The sequence below is a fragment of the Lynx canadensis genome, chromosome A2 (assembly GCF_007474595.2).
Source record: "Lynx canadensis isolate LIC74 chromosome A2, mLynCan4.pri.v2, whole genome shotgun sequence".
NCBI lineage: Eukaryota > Metazoa > Chordata > Mammalia > Carnivora > Felidae > Lynx > Lynx canadensis.
In genome coordinates this window covers 164,300,600-164,328,124 of record NC_044304.2, presented here as the reverse complement: position 1 = coordinate 164,328,124, position 27,525 = coordinate 164,300,600, and the positions used below count along the sequence as shown (strand labels likewise).

The following is a 27,525-nucleotide window of genomic DNA, read 5'->3' as shown; positions in this document are numbered from 1 at the left end:
ACAGAAAAGAAAGCTGAAAAACTCATCTCCAAAAGCCAGTCTAATTTTGATATTCAAACCAGACAAAAATGTACAAGAAAGATAAATTATAGAGTAATCGCACTTTTAAACACTGATGCAAAAACCCAAATAAATATTTGCAAATACAATTCAACATGTAGTTGGTATTTCATAACCAAGTAGGGTTTATCTCAAGAATGAAACAAATGACTGTTTAATACTTGAAAATATATTAATGTAATTCATTGTATTATAGGACCTTAACTGTCCAAAACCATATGATCAGCTCTCAGTAAACTAGAAATAGAAAGGGCACTGTATTAACCTGAAAAAAGCATTTCCACAAAAACCAAGAGCAATGACTAGTGGCACACTAAAATCACTGTGTTTAAAATCAGACTAACAAAAGCACCCACTACCTCCAGCTCTAGTCACTCCAGCAGGAGAAGTTCTAGCCGGTACAAAAGACCAAAAAAGATATATATAAAATATTGAGATTGAAAGGGACAACCATTACTTGCAGTTAATAGTCTGAATAGAAAACTTACAAGAATCTGCAAGCTAATAGAACAAATAAGAGAAGCAAGCAAAAAACTCAATAGCATTTCTACATGCTAGCAATTACTAGTTAGAAAATGTAATTTCAGAAAATTCACAAAAGCAACAAACACATAAGGGTACCTACAGTTAAATCTAGTAAAAGGTGTATGAGCTTTATGAAGTCTATTACAAAAACATTACTGAAAAACACAAAAGCCATTAATAAAGATCATATATACCATATTCATGGATAGAAAAACTCAATTCATAAAGATGTCAAATTCTTCCCCAATTAATCTATAAACTGAATGTGTCTCTAATCAAAACCCCATTACAATTTTTCATAGACCTTAACTAATTTTAAAATCTGTAGTAAAGGGGCGCCTGGGTGGCTCCGTCAGTTAAGCGTCCTACTCTTGATTTCAGCTCAGGTCACGATCTCTCTCTCTCTCTCTCTCTCTCTCAAAATAAATAAATAAACATTTTTTAATAAAATAAAATAAAATCTGTAATAAAAAGTAAGGCCTAAGAATAGCTGAGGTTATTCTGAGAAAAAAAGGGAAGAGGAACCACACCTACCAGATATCAAGACACTGGCTGAAGTAATAACATTTAAGACAGCATGAATTTGGAGTGAAGATAAACAAATGCATAAATGAAACCAAATAAAAACACAAGAAATATTCCCAAGCGTATATGGTACCTCAATATGATTTAAAAGGCATAACAAGTTGGAATGTACTCTTCAATAAATGGTGCTGGGACAAGTGTCCTTCCATTCAGAAAGTAAGTAAAATAACTATCTCACACCATATTCAAAAAGTAAACTCAAAATTGTCGCAGAAGAAAATGCAGAAAGTCCTTATGACTTTGGAGTAGAAATGCATTTTTCAAGATAGAAACAAATTATAAATGGAAAATGCATACTGAATATTTTAACTATATCAAAATTTTACGTGTCTAGATTTAAAAAATCATTTAAAAAGATGCCATAAAATAGAAGACAATATTTGCAACATATTAATATTCAGAGTCTACAAAGACAACTCCATAAAACTCCGTAAAAAAGATTTAAAAAAAAATGCAATACAAAAAATGGGCAAAGATACGAACAGGCAATGAAAGGTGCCCAACCTTACTAGTCATCAGAGAAATGCAAATTTGTAAAATGATGCATCGTTTCACATTCGTCAGACTGGCAAAAATTTAAGTCTACCAACCTCAACTTTTGTCAAGGCTGTGTGGAAACAAAAACCCTTTACCAGCACCTACGGGAGCTTAACTCAGCACAAGCACTCAGAAGAGCAGCCTGACAAGAGCTGAGAAGCTGACGAGGTGCACGCCTGCACGATGAAACAATCCCATTTCTCCTCATTTTCTCTTGGGAAACCAGCGCGTGTGCCTAAGGAGAGGTTTACTGCACCATTCTGTATAACAGAGAAAACTGGAAAATGCCCAAATGGAAAAAAAATTGAGATTCAAATGCTAGGATTCTGATCAAGAACTGTATGTATCAACATTGCTAAATCTTAAACACCTATTTCCGGGGGGCGGGGTTCTTTATAAAAGGACAATGCTGAAAGTGATTTACAGTACGGGATCATTTAGAAAGGTCTAAACCGGCAGAACAAGGCCACATACAGTTAAGGAACCCTGTTCCCATAAGGTCAGGAGAGAACACACTGGCCACAGGAAGTTCCCGGCAGAGGAGGGAGAGCAAGAGAGGGGAATGGGCTGGAGGAAAAGGGAGGACCTTGCCCACTCTGATGCATGGGTTTACAGATTTACAGGATGACATCATGTCAGCGTTTGTTCATTCCGAGTGCTACATTATCTTCTGCAACCGTTTTTAGCTGAAATAAAAATTTTTTAAAAACTCTATGCAATAGGGGCGCCTGGGTGGCTCAGTCAGTTACGCGTCCTTCCGACTCCTGATTTCGGCTCAGGTCATTCTCTCACGGTTCATGAGTTCGAGGCCCACATCCAACTCTGCGCTCACAACACGGAGCCTGCTGGGGATTCTCTCTCTCTCCCTCTCTCTCTGCCCCTCCCCAGCTCACTCTCTCCGTCTCCCTCTCTCTCAAAAATAAATAAACTTCCAAAAACTTATCTGTAACTATTCCATTAAAAGAAAACCCAAAAACATCTCTGGGCTCAGTCCCCACCTCCCGTGGAGACGCTCCTCCGAGCATGAAGCCTTTCACCTGATGCCAACGGGACCTTCACACCGAACTCCTCCGACGCCGAAGGTCTGACACGTCCTAACTTTCTCCCGACCCCTCCCCGCACCTCCCTCGTGCGCCTTCCACGGACACCATCACCACACACGTCCTCACTCCTCTGCCGGAAACTTTTCAATGATTCTCAATACACTCCGACAACTTAAAGACCAAAAAAAGGCCGGGAAACCCTCCACTCGAACAATCCTGAACGCGCCGCCCAGAAGCGCACGCGGGACACGGGCAGAGCCGCCCGGGAAGAGCCGGGAAGAGCCGGACGGGGCGCGCGGCACCTCGCCCGTCCGCTGGCTCAGGCCTGAGGGAGCCCTTCGGGGAACAACGTGGAAACTCCCGGGTGCGAGATAAAAGTAAAATCCCTCGAGAGAACAGAGTCTGTCGCCATCTGGCCCTCCCCCACGTTCCCGGCCACGTTCCCGGCCACTGTCTGCCGAGGGCCGTGACCTCCGGCACGACGAGGGCCCGCACGCGACCCGCCCACCCAGCGGGCCCCGCCCGCGTCCGCCAGCGTCGTCGGCGAGCTGACGCACATCCGCACGAGCCCCACCTCTTCTCTGCGGGTGCCACTTCGGCACGTGCGTCTCGAACTTCACCCTGTGGACGGAGCCTCTAGAGCCAGAAAAATGATTCAGCTCCCGGAACGAAGACGAGCGGGAAAGCCGACAGCCCCGGGCGACCGAGGCCCTCCACCCAACCCAGCATCCTCACCGGGCCCCCAAATCTTGTCACCCCGCCTCCCGGGGCTTCTCCATCCCTTGCAACGGACTCGGCCGACGATATAGCTGTGGCTTTCCTCCCGCTTCTCCGACTTTCTATGCTCTTTCTAGCTTCTGCTACTGTGAAGGTTCTGAAAGCACCAATCTGAGAGCCGCCTTGCTGTCTGGCGGCGAATGAAATCCCGCTAATAACCGACTTCAGTTCTCCTCCCTGTTGATGCTGACGGGTTGAACGGGCCAGCCGGCTGAACGCTGCTGGCAGTTTGAAACGGCAACGCATTAAAGCAGGAGGTGCAAGGTCAGCCTTTCAGAGCCGTGGCACTTAGCAAGGTTAAAATCCAATCTGCTTTGAAAAGTCAGAACGTCCGATTTATCAATCCAACATGGAACGATCGAGTTCCGGGGCATTCGCAATAATAAAATTCTCAAAGGACTGACCTAGCCTACAAAGCGCCAGACGTGATGGACCTGATTACGTCTCCTAAAAATTCATATGTTGAAGCCCTTGCCCCCTGTGTGACTGCGTTCGGACGTGGGGACCGTAAGGAGGTAATAAAAGTTAAATGAGGTCGTAAGGTGGGACTTAATCGAAGAGAACTGTTGTCCTCATAAGAAGAGGAAGAGACCACAGAGATCTCTCTTTCAGTTGTGTGCAGAGAAAAGGCCATGTGGGGACACAGTGAGGAGGTGCTGTCTGAAAACCAGGGAAGGAGGCCTCACTGTGAACCAGTCCTGATGGCCCCTTGATCTGGGACTTCGAGCCTCCATTCTGGGATCAAATACATTTCTGTTATTTAAGACATCACTCTGTGGTATTTTATAACGGCAGCCCCCAGCAAACTAATACACCAAATTATGAATCCTAAATAAAGAACACAGCAGACAAATTGTGCCTGTTATTAAGGACACCCCGCCATGGTACCAGGGTGTTCAGACCTAGAAATCAGATTCGTGATTATACAGCAAGCAAGGAAGGAAGGAGAATGAGGTAAATAACATGTGCTCGAGGAATCTGGGGTACACTTCCTAGTGAGGTGAGTACCCATATACACCAAAAAGGCCTGCGCCTTCCCTGGAATAAACGCTAAGCCTCCTCTCCCCAGGCCTCCTAAGCTGTCCATGTTCCATAATGTTCCATACTGCTGACAAGGGCCTACCCTCACTGGGTCCCTGGCCCCGCACCACCTTACAACTTCTAAGATCAAAATTCATCGCACAAGATCTACACTTAGGAGGCAGTGTTTCCCTTCCCCCTGGACTGATACAAGTTAGTCTGGTAAACGGTCTCCAAATAATAACCCGGAATTTAAACAATTTCAGAGAAAAATTCTACCCTAAAAACAACTGACCTGACCTTGGAGGCTCCTGTGGGAAACAAAGAGTGGGTAGGACGTACTCTTGCCAAGATGTGAGAACATTTCTTCTTTTACGTCCATCACTCTCTACTGACCAAAATTTAAACAAAAGCAGACACTCTGAACACAATAAAACAGTCATCAGGCCTCTCGTGTTTTTGGGGTTTTTTTTAAAGGGCATTCAATAGAGTGAACAGTGCAGCACAATGGATGCTCAGTCCACGGAGTCGCTAAGTTAATAAAACTGTACTTACTTAAAATTACAAATGAACCTTAAAGGACCAGATTTCTTCAAGGCAGCTCAGACATTTATGACTGAAGGAAAAGCCCCGGCCAACCACCCAGGCTGAAACTCCAACGATGGTGACAAGGGGCTTTCTCAGAAGAGGACCAAAGGGCCAGAAAGTTGGGGGATTTTAGGCCACAGCTACGGTCTATAGCAATATTCAGGACTCGGTTTCAAAATCAATAACCCTCCCCAGTAACCAGGACAATCTTCTAAAAGCAGATGGCAAGTCAATGAATATGCTTTGGAAAACAGAATCACAATGCCGAGAACCCCGGTCCTTCACACACGTTGAGGGTGGGGCTGTACTTACATGAAGGAATAATGAACTGTGGCTCAGTGTTGCCTGCGTAGCCAAGCTTGGTATACCTAAAAGCACAAAGTCATCAACACAGGTTTAGATAATAATACTGTCCTCTGGATCCCATTAGTGTCTTTTATCATAAGCTCTCCAAGTCCTACAACATCAAGCCTCAAAATATTCACTTGGAAAAAAAAAAAAAAAAGCTTATGATGACTGAGAATCAAACACTAATTTCAGATAAGCGAGCTGTTATTAAAACATAAAATGTGAAGCTTCTTTCTACTGGCAAGAAATTTTGCACACATGCATTAACACATAAATTACATTTGTGTGTCCCTCATGGCTTTAAATGTGCTTTTACACTCTTTTCCTTTTCACAAAAGTCCTGCAAAGGGAGTAGCCCTTGTCCCTATTTTGCAGATGAGAAAACTGAGGCATTGGGATGTTCGTTCGGCTGCCCTGAGCCAAGCAGCTGGTGAACAGAGAAAGAACCCGAATCTGAATGAGCAGGCTAAACTCCAGAGCTGGCTCTCAGAGAAGCACACTTACTTCTCAAACTTCATGAACTTTTGAAGGGGGAGGGGGGGCGCACTTAAAAAATGATTATATAATTTTCTTAAAATGTCATGGCATATGTCTAGAAACAGCCACTGCCACCTCCTGAGAATATCTGACAGGAGCATCTCTTTTTCATCTCATTTCAGAACGAGCCCATTTTCTGTCAAGATACTCTGTGTGATGGGTTCCAAAAGTCTTAACTAAAACAAATGCCAAAATACTACTATCTGTTCCAAAAGCATTTGCTAATCCCTTAAATAAAAAAAAAAAAAAAATTTTTTTTTTAAAAAGTGGCAGGGGGGGACCACCACGGAGAACCATCTGCTGGAAATAAAAAATTGAAAATCGAAAAGACTCATGAGCCCTTCCTTCCTTATTAGCCGACTGTAATGAACAGTAAAGTCTGGACAACTGAGCCATCATCCTGCAGTAACGCTCATAATGAAGAAAAACACTTCCCAGCAGTGTTGAAAGTCACTTTGTTAATTCATTCCATTTTTATAAATTATTTCAAGATGCTTGATACTAACATTTTTTGATGTGGTACTACATTCCAAATTCTAATAAATTAATTTTATGATTTGTAAATGTATTTTTACCATATGCTAATTTCACTATTTTTGAACACATAGTGAATGAATAAGGCGTGGGGAGCCCAAAACGGCAAGTTCGCTCCATTTAAATCACGCCTTACTGCTCAGTCTCCAAGTTCTTGGTGCCACAGGAACTTGGGTGAGGCTGGGCTCTGAAAACCATCAGGCCATGCCAGAAGTTTCTGGGAGCCATCTGTGGGCCCTCCAGGTTCCACAAATTACCAGATGCACAAACCAAGTGGACCCCACTGTAGGGCTCACCAGACCCAGAGCAAGGTTTCAAAGCTGACCCAGACCTGGGGACTTTCCAGAAGGAAAGCAACATATACTGAACTTCAAAAATTCCCAATTCGACCATCATTCTGGAAGTATATTCCAGACAATAAATACAAATGAACTGAATTGCTGACCCAAGGCTAAAGAAACCTAACAAGCAGGTCAGAAATCACTAAAACCCTCAAATTTAAGACTGTGGTTTTTTTTTAAAGGCCACATCACTCACCCATCCCCCCAAAATTATGCAGCTTGCACTCAGATTATCTGCCTGCCCGCGTGGTGAGATTATAGCTTGTATGATGACAGAACGCAGTTCTTTTTCTTGACTGTACCTCCACCCCCAGCACAGTGCCTAGCATGTGGCAGGCACCCCATAAATATCTGCTGAATGAGTTCTTACCCTTGTAAGGAAAGGGATTTACTGCCAAACTGCGGGGGAAAGGGGCAGTGTTAGAAAGGGGGGTGCTGAAGGTCAGAAACACAATGTGATGGGCCACATAAAGACCAGGGCCATCGTCTAAGCACAATCTGTCATCTACACGTGAGAAAACACTTGTTTGTGTGATGAAGTTAAGACAAACAAACAACAAACACAGTGAAATGTTAACCTTTATTAAAATGAGGTGAAAGTATCATTTCTATCTGTTCCATTATATTTTGTATTTCTGAAAGTCAACAGAGTGCATTGTATTGGTCAAGACCATGCACTCTGGCACCAGACTGCTTGGATTCAAGTCCCAGCTCTGTTATTTGCCAAATGTGTGACTTTGGGCACGTTGCTCTACCTATCTGTATCTCAGTTTCTCCATCTGTAAAATGGGCATAATAATACAACCTGTTTCCTAGGCTTAGTGAGTTTTATATATAAATAAGGAAGCAGAGAAAGCCCTAGAACAGTGCTACCTATATAAGTTATATTTTTGAGGGGGTTGGGGGAGTGCCTGCATGGTACGAACAGCTTGGATCCTGGAGCCTGCTTCAGATTGTGTCTCCCTCTCTCTCTGCCCCTCCCCTGCTCGCTCAGCTTCTCTCTCTCTCTCGCTCTCTCTCAAAACCAAGTAAACATTAAAAAATAATAGTAAGTTTTTTGACTGTTATTTTTCTGTGTGTTTGAAATATTTCCTAACTTAAAAGTTTTGAAAAGTTCAGAAAACGCACACAGCATGTTCTGTGGCCTCGTTCAGTCCCTCTGCCGTACGTGACTCTACAGCACAGACACCCCACTTTGCGTTGCGGTGGAAATAAAATGCACAAATGGTAAACCCAGCAGATAGAAGACATCCTTCCACAATTGTGTCTTGTACCCTGAAATCGTGAGCCATGGCCCCGAGAAGCAAAAGGTCAGGCTGCAGAGATGGGCTGGTGCACGTTTAGACCAAAATTCAACTGAATACTGATGATGCCACCAGCACGTGCCCCTCGACAGCAGCTGCGGGTATGCGGAGACCCTGAGGCCACCGTGGTCTCTCAGACAGCACAGCCCTCAAGGGAGGCCTCTGTCATGGAGTCACGCAGGTAACGCAGCATCGGTAACAGTAAGCGAACGACGATTTTCATGACTGAGGCAAACTAACATTAAGATATACTAATATTCAGGGGCACCTGGGTGGCTCAGTCGGTTGAGCGTCCGACTTCAGCTCAGATCATGATCTCACGGTTTGTGGGTTTGAGGCCTGCATCGAGCTCTGTGCTGACAGCTCAGAGCCTGGAGCCTGCTTTCGATTCTGTGTCTCCCTCTCTCTCTGCCCCTCCCCATTCATCTCTCTGTCTCTCTCTCTCTCTCAAATAAACATCAAAAAAAAATTTTTAAGACATATTAACCTTCTTATGTATAAATAAATTACTATGAGATCCTCCCTTGCCCTCCTACCAAAATTGAAACCATTAAAAACAAAGGCAAAAGTACAAACCATTCAGATCACTTATGGTAACTTAATGCCTTTAGTTTTTCTGTGCTACCCCTTATACAGCATCAAACACACTTGAGGTTTAGTTTCTTTGAATAACCACAATGTAACCAATGTCTAACAAGATTTTTTTAAAGAAACATTCAAATTTCAAATGTTAATAAAATTTTCATCAAGCCAGGCTCATACCAAACTTCAGTGAGAACCTATTATCTAGAACCCAGTACATGTAAGCTAGCAAGTGCTCATTCTAAAACTCCCTCCTAGGACAATCCAGTGATGGACTGGTATGCCCCGTTAGAGATGATGTTAGAACAACTCAACTATATAAACAGCAGGACCAAAAAAAAAAACAAAAGATCAGCAAGTAAAACACGACTCTTAAATACGGACCACGTCCCAGACACCATTTATGAAAACAAAGCAGCATTACTTTATTCCCATCAGTTTACTAGCCAGAAACCATGCATGTAGCAGCCATACTCTAAGGCTAATGAAGAGGGAGGCAGAAAGCATGAGCCCACCCTCAAAGACCTCCTCAAAATGTTTACCTTTTAGAAACAGGATTTCAAATTGAGTCTTTTGTTGCACCATGGCCTACTTTCTCCGGCAGGCCAGTTTAACATCATCTGGGTAGGCTTCCAGAAAAAACGTAAGAAACACGCTGAACAGATCGCGGAGAAATTTCTAAAATACAAATTCCCAGTGCCTGTCCCAGAACCATTAATGGGAATCTGCAGAGAAGGAGCCTGGACACCTATATTTTGAACATTCCTTGTCCCAACCGCATGGTTCGGATGGTCAACCTGCTTAGAAATCACTAGATAATACAAATCACAAAGAACTAAAGAAAAGGAATGACGCTGGGAAGGAGAAGACAAAAATTTACTTGTAAACGGTAATTGCAGACCTGGAATATCTAAAGAAATTAAGTAGAAAATTAAAGGAAATAGGAAATTCGGTAGGATGGCCAGGTATTAAATAAACAGACAAAAATCAACAACTTTCCTACCTAACAAGAACAAGTGAGAATCTATGCTGTATGAAGAGATCCTAGTTGCAATGGCAACAATTTACCTTTACTGTTACTAAAGGCAGTAATATTACCTTTAGGACTAAACTATACAGATAAATGGATAGAGATACAGAGATAGGTAAATGTGTGTGAAGAACTCTCAATATACAAGCAGGCAAATAAATTGAGAAAAGTCTTACTCTTACATGGGAAGAGTGATATTCTTTTAAGAAACATCAAATATCATTGGGGAGCCTGGGTGATTCAGTCGGTTAAGCGTCCGACTTCAGCTCAGGTCATGATCTCACAGTCCATGAGTTCGAGCCCTGGGTCAGGCTCTGTGCTGACAGCTGAGAGCCTGGAGCCTGCTTCAGATTCTGTCTGTCTGTCTCTCTCTCTCTCTCTCTCTCAAAAATAAGTAAACATTAAAAAAAAAAAAAAAAAAAAACAAAGAGAAAGAAACATCAAATATTAAATCCAGCTACAAACTGACTGCAAGACCATTCAAAATCTGGGCCAATACTGAAGACAGTGGTAGTAAGTTATACACGGGTGACAGTAAAATGTTGAAGAGTCATTATACACACATGTTTCACATTATCTATCAGAACTCTAAATGCATATACCCTACTGTCCAAATGGCACATTTCTGGGAATTTACCCCAATGAAGCACTTTTAGATGTATGCAAAAAAAGACAGGAACAAAAAAATATTCACTGCAGCATTATAATAGCAAAACAACAAAACACTGGAAACACTCAAATGCCATCAATTTGATGTATGAAGTAAATTATAATTCCATAAAATGCTACACAGCCATCAAAAATGAAGATTTATGTTACTGCCATACACAGATAGGCAATGCGGTTTGAAAGAAGCTGCAAAACAGTATATGTTTGTGATGTAAGGGAGTTTAATTGGACTCACAATGCTGGGCTCAAAACACAGCACTATGTTACTTCAGGCAAGTAAGTTAACCCCTCCATACTTTAATTTCTTCATCCGTAAGAGGCAAATGATAATAATCCCCCCTAATGTTAAATATTACCATTTCCAGAAAATATTTCCTAATTCAAAACGTAAAAGGATCCCATTATTTGATAACTTTGTTACTATTAAATGTTATTTGAGGCACAGTAGCCCTCTACGTTTTTCCACATATGACCCTTCAATAATTTTCCGCTACAGCTTTACTACCTTATCAATTTGTGCGGGCCCTTACATATTGAGGATGTGAATGCTTGCTCATATACGTCACCAGTTTTTCCCAGTTATACATTTCCTGGAATATAACCGTTGACAGTTTAGATGATCAAATCTACCATTTATCTTCCTGAACAACTTCCTGTGTAGTTTCTACTTCGAAAAGTCCCTCACTTTACTAAAATTTCATATGACTCCTCTTCCAGTGCTATGTATGTCTTTTCATCCAAATGGAGAGAGCTATGTCAATCAACTTGTCCCAAATATGTGTACATAAGGAATCAAGACCAACAACTTTTACATTAAAAGCCCTTGGTTTTCTGTTTGAACACGATCTTCCGAAAGGACGGCCAGCATAGTTGAGGTAGGCATTGCTTCCAAAAACGCATAAACTGTGCCACATTCTCAAACTCAATGCCACATCCATGCATCCCCTGACCAGAGATCCTTTCTCACACGGAAACAGAATGAAAAGCTGCATGAAGCAATACCAGTACCACTCTGCCTTTTAAACAAATATGTTCTCTTAGCTCAAACTTCCAAACACCAAATCTCACGCCCAGGCCGACACCGTCCACCCCACCCCTGCCTTCTACCACCTCCCATTCTTACGTATCCTTCCACAGTCTCTTTCTGTCAATACAAAATATCCTCATTTGCCCCAAACATTTTAAACAGCTCTTGGGCAGAGCCTCTTTCACTCTTCCGTTAAGCGCCACTATTTTTCCACGGCAGTAACACAGACTTTTCAATTCTGCAGTCAAGAGAATTAATCTGTCAACTCAACATATTTATATATAGTTAAAATTCCTCCTACAACCATGTGTCTAGAGCAGAAGGTGACAATTTAAGCTCAATTAATCTATGTTTAAAAGTGGAAATGTCACATCCTAGAACAGTGTTTTTCAAACCGTATCCTATAGGGAGGTTCTTTTGATTAAGACCCCTTATGAGGTCCAGTCTCAAACCCCAAACTTCAGCCAAAATAGCTCCCCTCCTTCGTAAGGTCTTCAGTTTAAAAAAAAGGGGGGGGGGGGACCACAACTGCCTTAGAATATGGTTCTCAGGACACTAAAATTATCCTCATGTCTTAATTATAGTTTCTAAGTAATACACACCCTCTCGATACTGTAAATTGGCACATGATCAAGGTCTAAGGTCTTCGAACACTCCTTGGGCTACTGAATAGAAAAGGGGAGTCTCTGTTTATAAAACAAAGAGTTCAATAGACAAGTTCAAATGTATTAATTATTTCATCTAAATCCAATATCCTTCTTTTGTCTGTTGACCTGTGAACTTGACCACATACACTTGTCCACTTGTCCTATCGGCGGCATTTTTTGCCCTAGTTTGGGGAAACAGAACATCATGAGGTATGGTCTCTCTGTGGATTTTGATCTCTCTAAAGGGAACTTTAACTTCCAGATTAAAATGGTGGACTAGGGGCGCCTGGGTGGCGCAGTCGGTTAAGCGTCCGACTTCAGCCAGGTCACGATCTCGCGGTCCGTGAGTTCGGGCCCCGCGTCGGGCTCCGGGCTGATGGCTCAGAGCCTGGAGCCTGTTTCCGATTCTGTGTCTCCCTCTCTCTCTGCCCCTCCCCCGTTCATGCTCTGTCTCTCTCTGTCCCAAAAATAAACAAACGTTGAAAAAAAAAATTTTTTTTTTAAAAATAAAATGGTGGACTAAACGTATGATTTCATTATTTCACTTGGTCCCAAAGCCCCACAAAACTCAAAGCAAAATGACTTTTTAAAAGTATATCGATCCCCAATGACGGGAAGAAAAGAAGGGGACACAACAGCGAGAGTCTGGCTCCGGAGAGCTGAGGACCAGTGGTGACCAGCCTGGGGAGAAGAAAACCAGCAGAGGCAAGAGCTGAGGACCAGCCCGGCACGCACGCGCGCGTCCTGAAAGGCTCCAGACCTGGGAGCTGCACGGGCTCTGGGGAACTGAGACCCGAGGGCCCAAACCAGGGAGTCCGAGCGAGACTCCCCTCTGTCCACAGCTGGGCCAGGGCTCCCCCGTGACCCCAGCGCACTCTGCACGTGGACTCTCTGGAGACCGTAAGGCAAAGGGCCTCCACCGGCAGTCACTCGGCATGGGGGACACCAGCACCAATCAGAAAACAAAGGGTCGCCTGACCATGTACACGGCAAAAGCTGAGGGCTCAGACACCCTGTCCCACCACTGCTTTCTCCCCGCTCCGCTCTCAGAAGCCCAGCACCCAGGCCCAGCCTCCACACGGAGGACCCGAAGTGTAGCCTCTGGGGGAACTGACCAGTCCAAAAGGAAGAATCTGAAGACGCAGATGCCAGAACATTCCCCAACAAACAACCTGCCTACATCACCCCTGGTGATGTTCAAAATCAATACGCAAATCTACACATTCAGAAAGTCCAATGAGCTTTTCCATTTTCTGACTTTTCATCATAAGCAGGCAGCCAGAAATTACCAACATCTGAGGAAACCCTTTCTACCACAGAAAAAGATGAAAACTCAGAAGAAACAAGACAGGGGCACCTGGGTGGCTCGGTCGGTTGAGCATCCGACTTGAGCTCAGGTCATGATCTCCCAGTTCACGACTTGGAGCCCCACATCGGACTCGCTGCTGTCAGCCTGTCAGTGCAGATCCCACTTTGGATCCTCTGTCCCCCTCTCTCTCTGCCCCTCCCCTGCTTATGCTCTCTCTCAAAAAATAAATAAAACATTAAAAAATGTTTTAAAAAGGAGAAAAAACAAAACCTATATAGGGAGATACAGCACCAACACCACCATAAAAACACCATCATCAATACCCTACAAGAAGATACTACATTCAAAAAATAAAACGAGATACTATTAGTAAAAGAACATTTAGAGAACAAAAAGAATTCTTGGAAATTTAAATAAGAGCAAAAATGGAAAAAACTGAAGAGAAGGACTAGAAAATAAGGCAAGGCATATCCTAGAAGGAAAAGAGACAGAATGATGGAGAACAAGAGAGAAAGAGTAAGAAAATCAGAGAAACAGCCTAAGAATTCAACACGTGAACAGGTGTTCCAGAAAGAGTGTACACATGAGCACGTGCACTGACACACACACACACACACACACACACACACACACACAGCAAAGGAAGAAACATTTTTAAAGTTTTACCCAGAATTCAAAGATGCCAGTCTTCAGACTGCAGGAGCTCACACAAAGCCCAGCACAACAGAGGAAAACACACTCACTTCAAGGCACGTTGTTGTGAAACTTCAGAAACCAGAGACAAAAAGGAAACCCTAAAAGCTTCCAGGAAGCGGAGTAGGGGAATCAAAGTCATTTACGAAGTCTTCAGACTTCTTAGCAGCAAAGCAGAAGCAAGAACACAAAGAATCAGTGTCTGAAAAACTGAGGGAAAATTACTTCCCCAACACTGAATACTACACCCAACGATCAACCAGGTGAAGGGTTAGAACGAAGACGTTTTGGACAAGCAGGAAAGGTAAACATCTCCCTCCCGCACACCCTTTCTCAGAAAGCTACTGGAGGACGCCCTCTGCCAACACAAAGGAGAAAACCAAAAAAGACGACGACATGGAACAGAGAATACACGGGAGAGAGGTTCGTGTGCCCCAGAATGATGGCAGGAGACGCCAGGATGACAAAGGTGCACCCACTGGAGAGGAGGGACAGGACGAGGGACACGGGCATGTCAAAAGCACTCACCGTGAATCCCTGCACCCACAGGTGCCTCCCAGCCTCACAAAGCTGGCTATTGGATGGCCACCAGCAGAGAGGAAAGCAAGCAGCAAGAAGGCAGGATTCAGGAAACGGACTCCATCCAGGAGAAAGGCAAAGGAAATGCCTAGAAGGTTATAAGCAAAGTCCTAGGCTGTGTGGCGGGCAGGCCTGGGAAGCAACCACCCCAGAGAGAAGGGCCAAAGTCTGCAGAAGGAGCATCTCCAAAAACAAACTGACTGGTGGGATCCATAACATCACTAACCTTGTGGAAAACTGGAGTGAGAAGCTGGCTACTCGAAAATACGGAAAGTCATTAGCAGTGGATACAAAGAAACCCAAATAAAGGCGGCAATCATGAGCTTCCATAAACACCAAATTTAAGAGAAAAAATAATCATGGCACACTTTTACTCAACGAGCAAGTACATCTGCACACGCATGGTAACACAAACACGCGTCACAAACTAGCTGGAAAATGTAATAACCCCTTTTGGGAGAAGAGGGAAGGAGAAACAGAGGGCAAAGGCAAAATGAGAGAAGTTACCCCTTTTCTTGTTTTCAGTTTAATTATTTGTTTTGAGAGAGACAGAGAGAGCACAAGTGGGGGAGAGGCAGAGAGACAGAGAGAGACACAGAGAGAGAGAATTCCCAGCAGGCTCCGCACTGTCAGCGTGTAGCCCGACGCAGGGCTCGAACTCACGAACCATGAGATCGTGACCTGAGCCGAAATCAAGAGTCTGTCCTTTAGCCGACTGAGCCCCCCAGGTGCCCCAGGATGAGAGAATTAAAGAGATAATGTGAAAATTTGATAATCAAAAGACAGACTGATGTGCATATTATTCAGAAACACTGAAATCCACAAATGCTGAAAGATACAGAATTAAGAGCTGAAAGCAGCTGTTTCTGACGAAAGAGAAAAGCAGGCAGGACAGCACCCGTGTGTCTTCACATAAGCCCCTGAGCTCCATCTGACCTTTAATCAGTATGCATATTGCTCTGATAAAATAAAAATTTTTACATAAGCCCCAAAGTAAGCGACTGAACGAACCGCTTGCTTCCTTTAAAGCTTAAAGAGCACTCCTCCTGTTAGTCGGGCGTGTTTTTGACCATCCTTTTTACTCTCTGACAAAGTAGAACTGGGACTCCCAGGGCACTGCAAAGCCCCCTAAAAACAGGACACCCTCACAGCACTACAGTCACAGCTCGGGGAGACGCAACCTGCTGGCACAGAGGTACCCGATGGGGCAGCACCCCCTTCCAGAAGGCCAGGGAAATAAGGGCGCAAGACGTAACACACCATTCTCGGGCCGACACAGAGTAAGCGGGGGAGACCCGAAGGCCCGGGGAACATCATGTAAGTGGCTCACACAGGCAGGTACGCTTCAAACCCTGGACACGCTAGCAGAAAACACAGCTGCACGTCCGTGCAGAACATTCACAAAATTGACCGGGTCTTAGACCCCATGAAGTCCAAAGAACAGAAATAAAGCAAACAGCACTCTCTGTGGACATACTGCAACGACACCAGAAATTAAAAGCAAAATAAAAAACCAAACAGGCCTTTATACCTGAAAATTTTAAAACATGCTAGTAGGGAAATATTGAGTTATGGGGGAAACTCAAAACAAAAACACAGAAATTTCTTGAAAATTATAATGCAAAAAATAAATCCAAGTCTAAGGGATACATACAGCCTAAAATATATCAGTCAAAATTTTGTGGTAATAAATGCCTTTTCAAGTAAAGGAAAGAATAATAAGTTTAACAACCAGCTCAAAAATTGAAAGATAAAATAAAGGAAAGCAAAAAAAAAAAAAAAAAAAAAAAAGGAAAGACAAAAGCAGAATAAATGAGTCAAAATACACAAAACTAACAACTAAGAAGTAAACCCCAAAGCTCATTGTCTGAAAAAAGATCCACAAGACAAGTCACTAGGTAAGCCAAGAAAAAAAGGATGAAAACAAAACACATAAATTTGAGTGACAAAAGGAAAAATAACCATAAAAGCAGAGGACACTTTTTTAAATCATGAGGCTACTCTATACATACATTTGAAAAATCTGGATGAAAAGAATTGTTTTTAGACAAACACAACACAGCAAAACTGATTCCACTAGATGGAAAGTCCCACAGGCTTCTAATAGGGTGAGCAACAAAACTCTCCCCACAAGAAAGCACTAGGCTCAGACAGTTTCACGGGGGAATTCTACCAAAACCTTAAAACTCAGGTAATCCCAATACTATCCCAGACCATCCCAGAGCATAGAAGGAAAAGGAAAACCTCTTAATTTGTTTTATGAAGACAGCGTAATGCTGACTCCAAAATCTGACAATGATTGCACCAAAAACACTAAGCCATTAATCAGTCACACTTACAAAAATCTAAATAAAGCAAAAATCTAAATAAAATGTTAACAATCTACCTACACATCAAAAAATAATGCATCATGATCAAATGGGGGTTATCCCAGAATGCAAAAGGGGTTCAATATTAGGCAATCTGTTAATATAACCCATCATACTAACTGGCTAAGGAAGAAAACTACCTGTTCCATTTACGATATAGATACCTGACAACATCCAACACCCATTCCTGTTGTAAACATTCCAAAAAACAGAAACTGATTAATAACATGATATGTGTATGCATATGTGTACATATGTGTATTTGTATACATGTGCGTGCATGTGCGTACATCTGTATACTTGTGGGTGCATACGGGTACACGCGTGTCTCTGCGTGCTTTGCGTGCATGCGCGTACACGCGGGTCTCTGCGTGCTTGTGCGTGCATGCACATACACGTGTGTCTCCGTATGCATGTGCATGGATGTGCGTACACGTGTGTCTATACTTATGTGTGCATGCGTGCGTGCACACGCGTGTATCTGTATCATGCGCATACATGCGTGTTTGTGTGCTTGTGTGTGCATGCGCATGCATGCGTGTGTTCGTATATGTGCGTGCATGTGCACGCATGTATTTGTATGCTTGTGCGTGCGTGTGCGTACATACATATATTTGTATACTTGCATATGCATGTGTGTATGTAGGCACATACACACACACACAAAGTAGCCCAAAAGCCAGCATATTATTTTAGAAACACCAGAAGCTGCCCCACTAAAGAACAAAAGAATAATGCCCGCTAACTCCATTCCTATTTAACATTTTAGAGGCAATGGTCATTGAAGTGTCAAAAAAAACAGAGTCCTTACCAATAGAAAGAAAAGGGAAAAACACTCTATTTGCCAAAGATTTTGTATCTGGAAAACCCTCAAGATCAAGGAAAAAACTCATACAAACACAACAGTATCTTTTAAAGTAACAAGTTACAAAATTAACACACACAGAAAACTAATACCCTTAATGTGTTCAAGAAAAACAGAAAACATAATGAAAAAGAAAACACATTGGGGTGCCTGGGTGGCTCAGTTGGTTAAGTGTCAGACTTTTGAACTCAGCTCAGATCTTGATCTCAAGGTTGTGAGTTCAAGTCCTGAGAAAGGAAGGAAGGAAGGAAGGAAGGAAGGAAGGAAGGAAGGAAGGAAGGCAGGCAGGCCGGCCACCATTTATGACAGCAAAACAGAAATTCCATACCTATGTGTAAACTTTACAAGAAATCTGCCTAAGGGAAACACTATTCCTAAAAGACACAAACAGACTTGAACTAATGGAAAGCTACGCCATGTTCTTCCATAGGAGGAGTCACCATCATAAAGATGTTGGCCCTCATTGGGAATGCAAGCTGGTGTAGCCACTCCGGAGAACGGTATGGAGGTTCCTCAAAAAAACTAAAAATAGAACTATCCTAGGACCCAGCAACTGCATTACTAGGCATTTATCCACAGGATACAGGTGTGCTGTTTCAAAGGGACACATGCACCCCCATGTTTCTAGCAGCACTATCCACAATAGCCAAAGTGTGGAAAGAGCCCAAATGTCCATCGATGGATGAATGGATAAAGAAGATGTGGTGTAGGTACATATACAATGGAGTATCACTCGGCAATCAGAAAGAATGAAATCTTGCCATTTGCAACTACGTGGATGGAACTGGAGGGTCTTACGCTAAGTGAAATTAGTCAGTGAAAGACAAATATCATATGACTTCACTCATATGAGAACTTTAAGAGACAAAACAGATGAACATAAGGGAAGGGAAACAAAAATAATATAAAAAACAGGGAGGGGGACAAAACAAGAGACTTTTAAATACGGAGAACAAACAGGGTTAGTAGAGGGGTTGTTGGAGGGGGGATGGGCTAAACGGGTGAGGGGCACTAAGGAATCTACTCCTGAAATCATTGTTGCACTATGTGCTAAGTAATTTGGATGTAAATTTTTAAAAATAAAAAACTAAATTAAAAAAAAGACGTTGGTCCTCATTAAATTAAGTTATAAATTTAATAGAATCCAAATAAAAATGCCAGGAGGCATTCTCCCCCCCACCCCCCGCCCAACTAGAGAAGCTGATTATAAGCTCATTTGGAGGAACAACAAGCAAACATCTATCAGAAAGCCCTAAAAAAAGAATGGGATGTGTAGGAGAGGCCGGCCTCCCCAGGTATTAAATCATCCTAAAGCCTCAGTAATTAAAACCCCGTGGCGGTGGTGTATGAATAGACCAATTAATGCAACTCAAAACAAAATCTAGAACTAAAAACAACTGCACAAATTTAGTACATGATAAAGACAGCATCTCTAAGCACAGGGGTTTTTTCATAAATGATGTTGAGATAAATGACATAGCCAAAAGGAAAAAAAGACAGGAATCGTTCCAACTGGGTCCTTTCCTCATACTACATATCCCAGGATACATTCCAAATAGATTAAGGATTTAAATGGGGGCTGGGGGGAGAAGAGAGGAATGAAACCATTAGAAAACAAAACACCAAATAACCTGGGAACAGGGGAAAAAAACTTTGACTCAAACTCTATAAACAATAAGGAAAAGATAAATGTGATTGCTTAAAAAAAAATCTTTGCAGAGCAAAAGACAAATGATACATAGGGAAGAAAATGCCTTTGCAACTGACACCATGAAGAGCTAAGACCCTCACGTGCAGAAAAGAGTCAACAGGCTCAAGATGGCTCTCTTGAGACAAGTCCTGCTTGCCAGCCGGGCCTCTGACTGGCATCTGGGAACTCGGGTTTCAGGAGGGTTCCCCCCATTCCCTAAACGGTATTCACTGTGCCTAAGTCGTGCAAACAGTAGTTGATGCTGAACATCTGCTTCCCTTAGGGGGTTCTGGAACTTCGGCATGTGCTAGGCAGGGGTGAAATGGCCAGGCCCAGTAACACCGGGCACCGTCTTTAATGAGCTTCCTTGGTGTGCTGTCAGACTGGGTGCTGACTAAGCACGTCCGTGTCACTCCACTGACGACTCTGGAAACTTGCTCCTGGTTTCCTCCCGCCTCTTCCCTTGGCTGTTTTTGCTTTGTACTTTTTCACTACAGTCCTGTAATTGCTCCTAGAAAATCACTGAAGCCAGGAGCAGTCTGTGTGACGTCCAACACATCCTAACACACGAAGAGCTTCCCAAATCAAAGAAGCACGAGACCAAAAACACACAGAAAAATGGGCTAGAGAAATGATGAGACAGAAATGTAACGCCTCTTAACCACATGAAGAGATACTCATCTTCCCACATGAGAAGAAACTCAAAACTCTAATGTCACTGGGGTGCCTAGGTGACTCAGTCAGTTAGGATTCTGACACTTGATCTCGGCTCAGTTCATGATCTCACGGTTTGTGAGCTCGAGCCCCGCATCGGGCTCTGCACTGACACCATGGAGCCTGCTTGGGATTCTCTCTCTCCCTCTCTCTGCCCCTCCCCTCGATCACACTCTCTCTCTCTCAAAATAAATAAATAAGCTTTAAAAACCTGTAATATCACTTCTTATCTTCTAGACTGATAAAAATCAAAATCTTTGACAATGTACTCTGTTGGTGAGTCTATAAGAAGACACAAGCCCTTTCACACATTGCTGGTAAGGATACATACTGCTGAGCGGGATTTCACACTGATGGGCAAACCTGCATATGCAGTTACCCTCTGACCCAGAAATCCCACTTCTAGAAATCTATCGCAGGGAAACCCAGGAAAACACACAAAAAGATGTATGCATGCACAAGGCTATTGCTGAAGTCTTCAGATAACAGCAACATGCTCAAAAAAAGACAGGGACAGGTCTAAAGAACACCAGAAACAGTTTGCATGGGCCTTCATTGGCCAAATCTGGAACAATTTAAGCATCAAAACAAATAATGGAAATAACAGATAAAAACCTTTTGGTTATAACAGATTACTACCTTTTGAATAAAACAACAGCCCCTACATACCGAATCTGATAAATAGATGACAATGATGGAAAAGTGTGCTCTTAGACGAAAACATTAATAAAAGTAGAAATGATGCTAGAGTTTAAACTTAAATCACAATTTGGCAACCCCACTGCAATCATCAATTAAGGCAAAAATCACCAGTGGACATTAAAACTAATGGGTGAAAGTTTAAGGAAAGAACAGGTATTTATTTGCATAATCTCAAATCTCTCTCTATAAATGATATTAATTACAAAGGGGAAAACTGCAGTGGAGAAATCTAGTAGACATCACTCTATCCAAATAACCCAAGCGAGCTTCATCCAAGAGGAGACAGATCACTCACTATTTTAAGCCTTCTGACTAGAGGCAGAGGTTCTGAGGATCTAACGTACAGCGTGGTGATTACAGTCGATAATACTGTATCATGTACTGGCAAGTTGCTAAGAGAAGAGACCTTAAATGTTCTCACCACAAAGAAGAAATGGCAACTATGTGATGTGAGGGAGGTGTTGGCTGAAGCTACGTGGTTATCATTTTGCAATAGATAAAATGAATCGAAATGTTGCACAACTTGAACTTCTACAAGGGTCTCTGTCAACTATATCTCAATCACGCTGGGGGTGGGGAGATTCTGGTAGGATGACTTGGATAGAATGGCGCCTCGTGTGGTATTCCTGACCAAAATGCACACGTGTCCTGAATCTATCCTGCGGAAACACCAGACAAGCCTACACCGAGGGACCATATACACAGCAACTGGCTCCCAAAAAATGTCAATGTCCTGAAAAACAGAAAACGGCTCCGGGACTCGTCCGGTTGGACGAGATCTGAAAGGCAGGCTGGCGACAAAACACAAGGTGTGGAGCTGGACAAGGGACGGAAGAAGAGGCCACAAGTCATCATGGGACAGGCCCTGGGGAACCAGGCTGTGTGGACAACACCAGTGCATACATCTTAGACTCTTTCACATTAGTCATTGGTCTGTGATTACAGAAGAGACAGTCCCTGTATGCATTGAAGTATTTTGGTATAAAAGGGCACAAGATCTGCAACTTACTCTCAAATGGTTCAGAAAAATACTATGTACAGTTAATACCCAGAATGATGGAAGTGATGTTAACAGCTGGTGAAGCGAGGTGAAGGATACATAGTAGTTTGGTACTCTTCTTGTAGCTTTCCAATATTTCTGAATTTTTTTTTTTCCAAGATAAGTTTAGAAATGCAAGAAAGGGACACCTGGCTGGCTCAGTCAGTGGAGTGTGCAACTCTTGATCTCAGGGTTGTGGTTTCAAGCGCCCCATGCTGGGTGTAGACATTACTTAAGGTCTTTTTTTTAATGCAAAAAAAGTTAAGAGAAGCAAGACTGGAATTTGTGGAATATTCTCTTAAAACTCTGTAACCCACTAGTCCCTTTAAATAAACAAAGCTTTATCTTTGGATCAAACGGGTACCTTGGTCCATATTCTCCTGGCCCCCAGCACACTTGTGCTCACTAAGATGATCTCAGGGACTATTAGAGGAGGATGTGTGGTTACAGAGATGAAATTTATTTGCTATGAAAAGAAAAAAATACGTACATATACACTATTCGGTACACTGCTAAATCACTACTGTTCACTATGTACAGTTCAACGTGAATTTTTCTTTTAGAATTTAATACTAGATAAAAAGCTTTTTCAGGGGCACCTGCGTGACTCAGTAGGTTGAGTGTTGGACTTCGGCTCTGGTTATGATCTCGCGGTTTGGGAGTTCGAGCCCCATGTCTGTCTCTGTGCTCATAGCTCGGAGACTGGAGCCTGCTTCGGATTCCGTGTTTCTTTCTCCCTCTGCCCCTCCCCCGCTGGTGCGCACTCTCTCGCACTCTAAGTATAAACATTAAAAAAACATTTTTTTAAAGAAAAAAGGCTTTTTCACCTGAGAAGCAGGTATGCCTCTGCCTTCCTAATGACAACAATTACATAACTGACAATGACCCTCTCATAACTGTCAGGCAGGGAGACTAAGGCCAAATGCGAGGCCCAACTACAACAGCCGCTTGTCTACAGCGTAGGAGGACTCCCCTTGGTCCTGGTTCATTTTAGGTGCATTTTTATTTAATCCCATTTTGAGGCTAAAGTCAATCCAAAAATAGTTTTCACTCTCTGGGAAATACAAGAACTCCTGATACACTTAAGTGAACTTAAGCCTTCCCAGGCTGCTCCTTCTGACCACATACTGGGCCCTGGGAATTCCTGATAAATCAGTCACTTCCGTAACAGAATATGTCTGTGCGGAACCCACTGGGAAGATTCCCTGCCACTGTCTACAACAGACTGCCAAAGCCTACGACAGACAAAAATTTAAAAAAAAAAAACAACTGCAAGGAAGTGGGGTCACAAAACAGTGACATAACTGAAGTTTTATCTCCAAGCAAGCTAAGTTACATTTATCACTTACCTCCAAAGGTCAAAACTGAGCACCATGTTGTAGGCATTTATAGCAAGAACGATGAGTAAGGTTCCCGTCTCACTAACATAAAGGTATGACGAACTCCGTGGGCATTATCCTAGCGCCAGCTACCAAGAACTGCTTTAGATTTCACTAGGTTTACAAGACCAAAAATACAAAAGCAAGGGTTTCACATGCACGTGTGGGAATGAAAAATACATCTCCCTGTGGCCTTCACTCTTTGACACGACCACAGCTCGGCTGGGCATGGGATGCAGACAGATGTTGCAGGGGGAACGAATGCGTCAGACGCCAACAATTAAGGGGCAGGTGTTCACATCAATTTTGATTTTGGCTTCTGTTTGGAGTAGCAAAACAACTTCTAAAATAAAAGGCCACATGACTTCTGATACAAATGCTTATCTCAAAAGGAATTAGCACAAGCCAAGAGGCACTTTTTCCCAGCCTGTAACCAATGCTAGTGGCTTCAGCAGGAAAAGGAAAGCACGATCAGTAGGAGAGGGACTGTAACAAATTAAAGACACCCCCACAAGGTTGTCAAGGAAACCAAACCAAGTGCAGTTTCCTACAGAAAAGAATCAAGGTTAAGGTGAACGTGCCACCAGAAGATTTTATGGCAAAAATCCTTAAAATCCCGTGTCGAAAAATCTTTACGAGACTCAATTTTAGTTCCAGGCTATTTTACCAAGTACATCCTCTGTAACGCAAGTAGGCATGCTTGAATTTCCAAAGCACCAGCTGGATGGATTCACCTTCCTAACTAAACTCAGCGAAGCTTGGGACACTGAAAGTACGGGAAATTTCCTAAGGTCTCTCTCGCACGTCGCTAACAACATCAGAAGAAACTATCTCAACCGAAAAGTAAAGGAAAAAGAAAGAAAGAAAAAAAAAAAAAACTAGACCACAAAAAAAAAAAAAGGCTTTCCCCAATTTAGACATTGTTTTCCAAAATGGAGGCTTTTTAACATCATTCTTTTTTTTTTTTTTTTTTTTTTTTTAAGCGAAAAGGCAAGTGAACCGGCCAAGCGAAGCAAGAGCTGAGGCTGAGCGAACCGTTCGACACCAGGAGGGAGCAAAGCGGGCTGCACAAAAGGTGTCAAGTTGGTAGAGCGACGTAAACACCTCCGCAAGTAAGTGCTAAAGGATTATTAACAAGAAGGGACATGCACTTGGGGGGCACAGGACCAGGGCCGGTCTCGGGCAGGGGCACGGGCCGGCGGGTGGAGGGGGCAGGCAACGTCAGGAGGGGCTGCAGCGGCCCGGCGCCCGGGAGGAGTGGGAGGCGAGGCGGGCGGCGCCCGGCAAGGTGAGCAGGTGACCGGCGCGCGGCCTCCGCGGGCCGGGAGGAGGGGGCGGGGCGCACAGGTGGGCGGCCGGGAGCCGGGCCGGGGCCCCGCGGCGGGGCGCTGCGCGGCCGCCAGGTGAGACAGGGCGGGCCGCGGAGCAGGTGCTCGGCGCCGGGGCGGGGGCGGGCCGCGCGGGAGCGGGGCGGGCGCCGGCGGCTCTTACCCGGTGCCGCAGTCCACCACGCAGGGAGGCAGGGAGCCCGCCATGCTCGGCACGCGTGCCGCTCGGCCCACGCGGGCGGCCCGGGAGGCGCCGCCGCCGTCCGCTCGCCGCGCCGCCCGCTCCCGGGAGCCTCCGCAGCGCCGCCGCCAGCGCCGCCGCCGCCGCCTCCGGGGGGCCCGGATGCTCGGCGGCCGCCCACGTGACGCTGCCCGGCCGGCCAATCAGGCCGCGGGCACGCCCCGCCCCGCCCCGCCGCCCGCCCGCCATCTTTAGTGCTGGCGGTGAGGCCTGCTCGCGCGGACGTCAGTTGCCGCTGCTGGAGAGATTGGGAGTTATTTTTATCTGACTTACGGTGAACATGACCTCGTTGCCGGGGCCTGTCTCCTTCTCATCCCGTAAATCTCGGCTGGAATGTCACCTTCTCAGGAAGTTGTCCCTAATCATCCTAACTAGGTCTCCTCCCTGCGCCTTACTCTATCTCAACAGCCTACTGCTCTCATTGACAAAGCTTGGAGCAAATTTTTAACGTTAATTTATTTGTAGTTTCCCCCCCAGCCCCACCCCATTGGACTGTAGGGTCCACCAGGATAGGGCTCGTGTCTGTCTTACCATTGATGACCTGGTGCTTAGCACGGTATTTGTGCGTACATGGGAAGCACCCAACTCTTTGTTGAGTGAGTGTATAACCTTCACCATAAAGACAAGACAATCAATGACCTTAGATGGAGTTAACGCTACAGCAAGATCCTCATGGGAAAATGTTTTTAAGCATCAAACATGAGATGACCCCCAAAGTTCTTACTGAAACTAGGGACGGGCGGGGGGGGGGGGGGGCGGGCCCTGGCTGGCTCAGCGGGTAGAGCATGTAGAGATTACTAAAATAAATAAATAAATAAATAAATAAATAAATAAATAAATAAATAAAACATTTTTTAAAAAGTGGGGGGGACCAAAGCAGGCAAGCACCTACCTACTGTGTTATGAAGGTGCTGAAAGTCCCATTTGCTTCCGGCTCCTGCCCTATCATAAATTTGTGACATTAATTTTTAGGAGCTTTCTGGAGACATAGTTCCATACAGTTTAGTTTTAAAGCAATGTGCTTTTTTCCCTAGAAGAAGTAATAGATTAGTTGGTCATTCTAGGTAACCCATGCTCATCCCCCACCCCCACCCTACCCTCACCCCCACCAAGGGAACTAGAGAGAGAAATAGAAGATGAGAGGGAAATGAAAGGTCAGGAGAATGGAAGAAGCCCAGTATAGGACCCCAAAGCCAGGGACAAAGACTGACTTGCCCACTTTGCGTTTTGCCAAGGGCCGGCCCAGCTCCCACTTTTTCAAGGCCCTCGTCAGAATGTTGTAGGTAAACTACAGATTGCAATTTGTCACTGCCATGTCTCTTATTTTCATTCACTTAGTATATATTTACCAAGTGCCTACTGTGAGGTTTTATGTCACATATGGCCCAGTTTGCTTCACCAGAGAAGACGCCTTAATGGAATTGGGACTAGCTAATGATAAAGCATGTGCCTTTGTGGGGGTGTCCCCTCTGCCTAAGACTAGTTGGGAATGGTGGCCATGATCAGCAGCTGGTAGGAAATAAAAGATTTCCTGACCTCGATATTCCCTCTTGATACCCCTTGGTGTATCAGCTAAGATGTTTTCATATGCAGATAACAGAAAACTTAAGGTGGCACAAAGAATGAGCAAATTTTATTTCGTATGATAAGAAATCCAGAAACCCCAGGAGCGCCTGGGTGGCTCAGTCGGTTAAGCGTCTGACTTGGGCTCAGGTCATGATCTCACACTCCGTGAGTTCGAGCCCCACGTCGGGCTCTGTGCTGACAGCTCAGAGCCTGGAGCCTGCTTCGGATTCTGTGTCTCCCTCTCTCTGACCCTCCCTCGTTCATGCTCTGTCTTTCTCTGTCTCAAAAATAAACACTAAAAAATATTTTTAAAAATTACAAAAAGAAAAGAAATCCAGAAACTCCAGGATAATTCGACCACTCAATGACATATCGGAGGCCTGTACATCCCATTCTACCAGGCTCTGCACACTGGGCTTTGTCTTCAGACTTACCACCTTACCGTTACAAGATGGATGGGGCGCCTGGGTGGCTCAGTCGGTTGGGCGACCGACTTCGGCTCAGGTCATGATCTGGCGGTCCGTGAGTTCGAGCCCCACATCGGGCTCTGTGCTGACAGCTCAGAGCCTGGAGCCTGTTTCGGATTCCGTGCCTCCCTCTCTCTCTGACCTTCCCCCATTCATGCTCTGTCTCTCTCTGTCTCTAAAATGAGTAAACGTTAAAAAAAATTAAAAAAAAAAAAACAAACAAGATGGCTACAGCCACTCCACATGACGGTAATGGACAGGGACAGGGGGAAATGTCCCCATCTTCATTCCTTTCTAAGAGCGAGAGGAAGGAAGCACTTTCCCAGAAGTCCCTAGCAGCTTCCCCTCATGTTTCATTAACCAGACTCAATTTGTTTCCTAGGGCTACCGTAACAAAGCCCGCAAACTGGGGTGCTCAAAGCAACGAACG

General features: G+C 44.1%; 1 protein-coding gene across 4 annotated transcripts in view; it reads right to left on the bottom strand.

Moving 5' to 3' along the window:
- The window catches only part of ACTR3B (actin related protein 3B), an 89,351-nt gene extending 64,284 nt beyond the window's left edge, over positions 1-25,067 (bottom strand). For 2 of the 4 annotated variants that reach the window (XM_030308874.1, XM_030308876.1), the window contains exons 1-2: positions 24,985-25,064; positions 5,448-5,503 (exon numbers count right to left, since the gene is read on the bottom strand). In XM_030308874.1, coding sequence (XP_030164734.1) covers positions 5,448-5,503; positions 24,985-25,028 — 100 coding nt within the window. In that variant the 5' untranslated portion in view covers positions 25,029-25,064. Of the gene's footprint in view, positions 1-5,447; positions 5,504-23,463; positions 23,889-24,984 lie in introns of those variants that run through there. The other 2 variants (XM_030308875.2, XM_030308878.1) reach the window with 2 other exon arrangements.
- Positions 25,068-27,525: the final 2,458 nt, after the last annotated feature.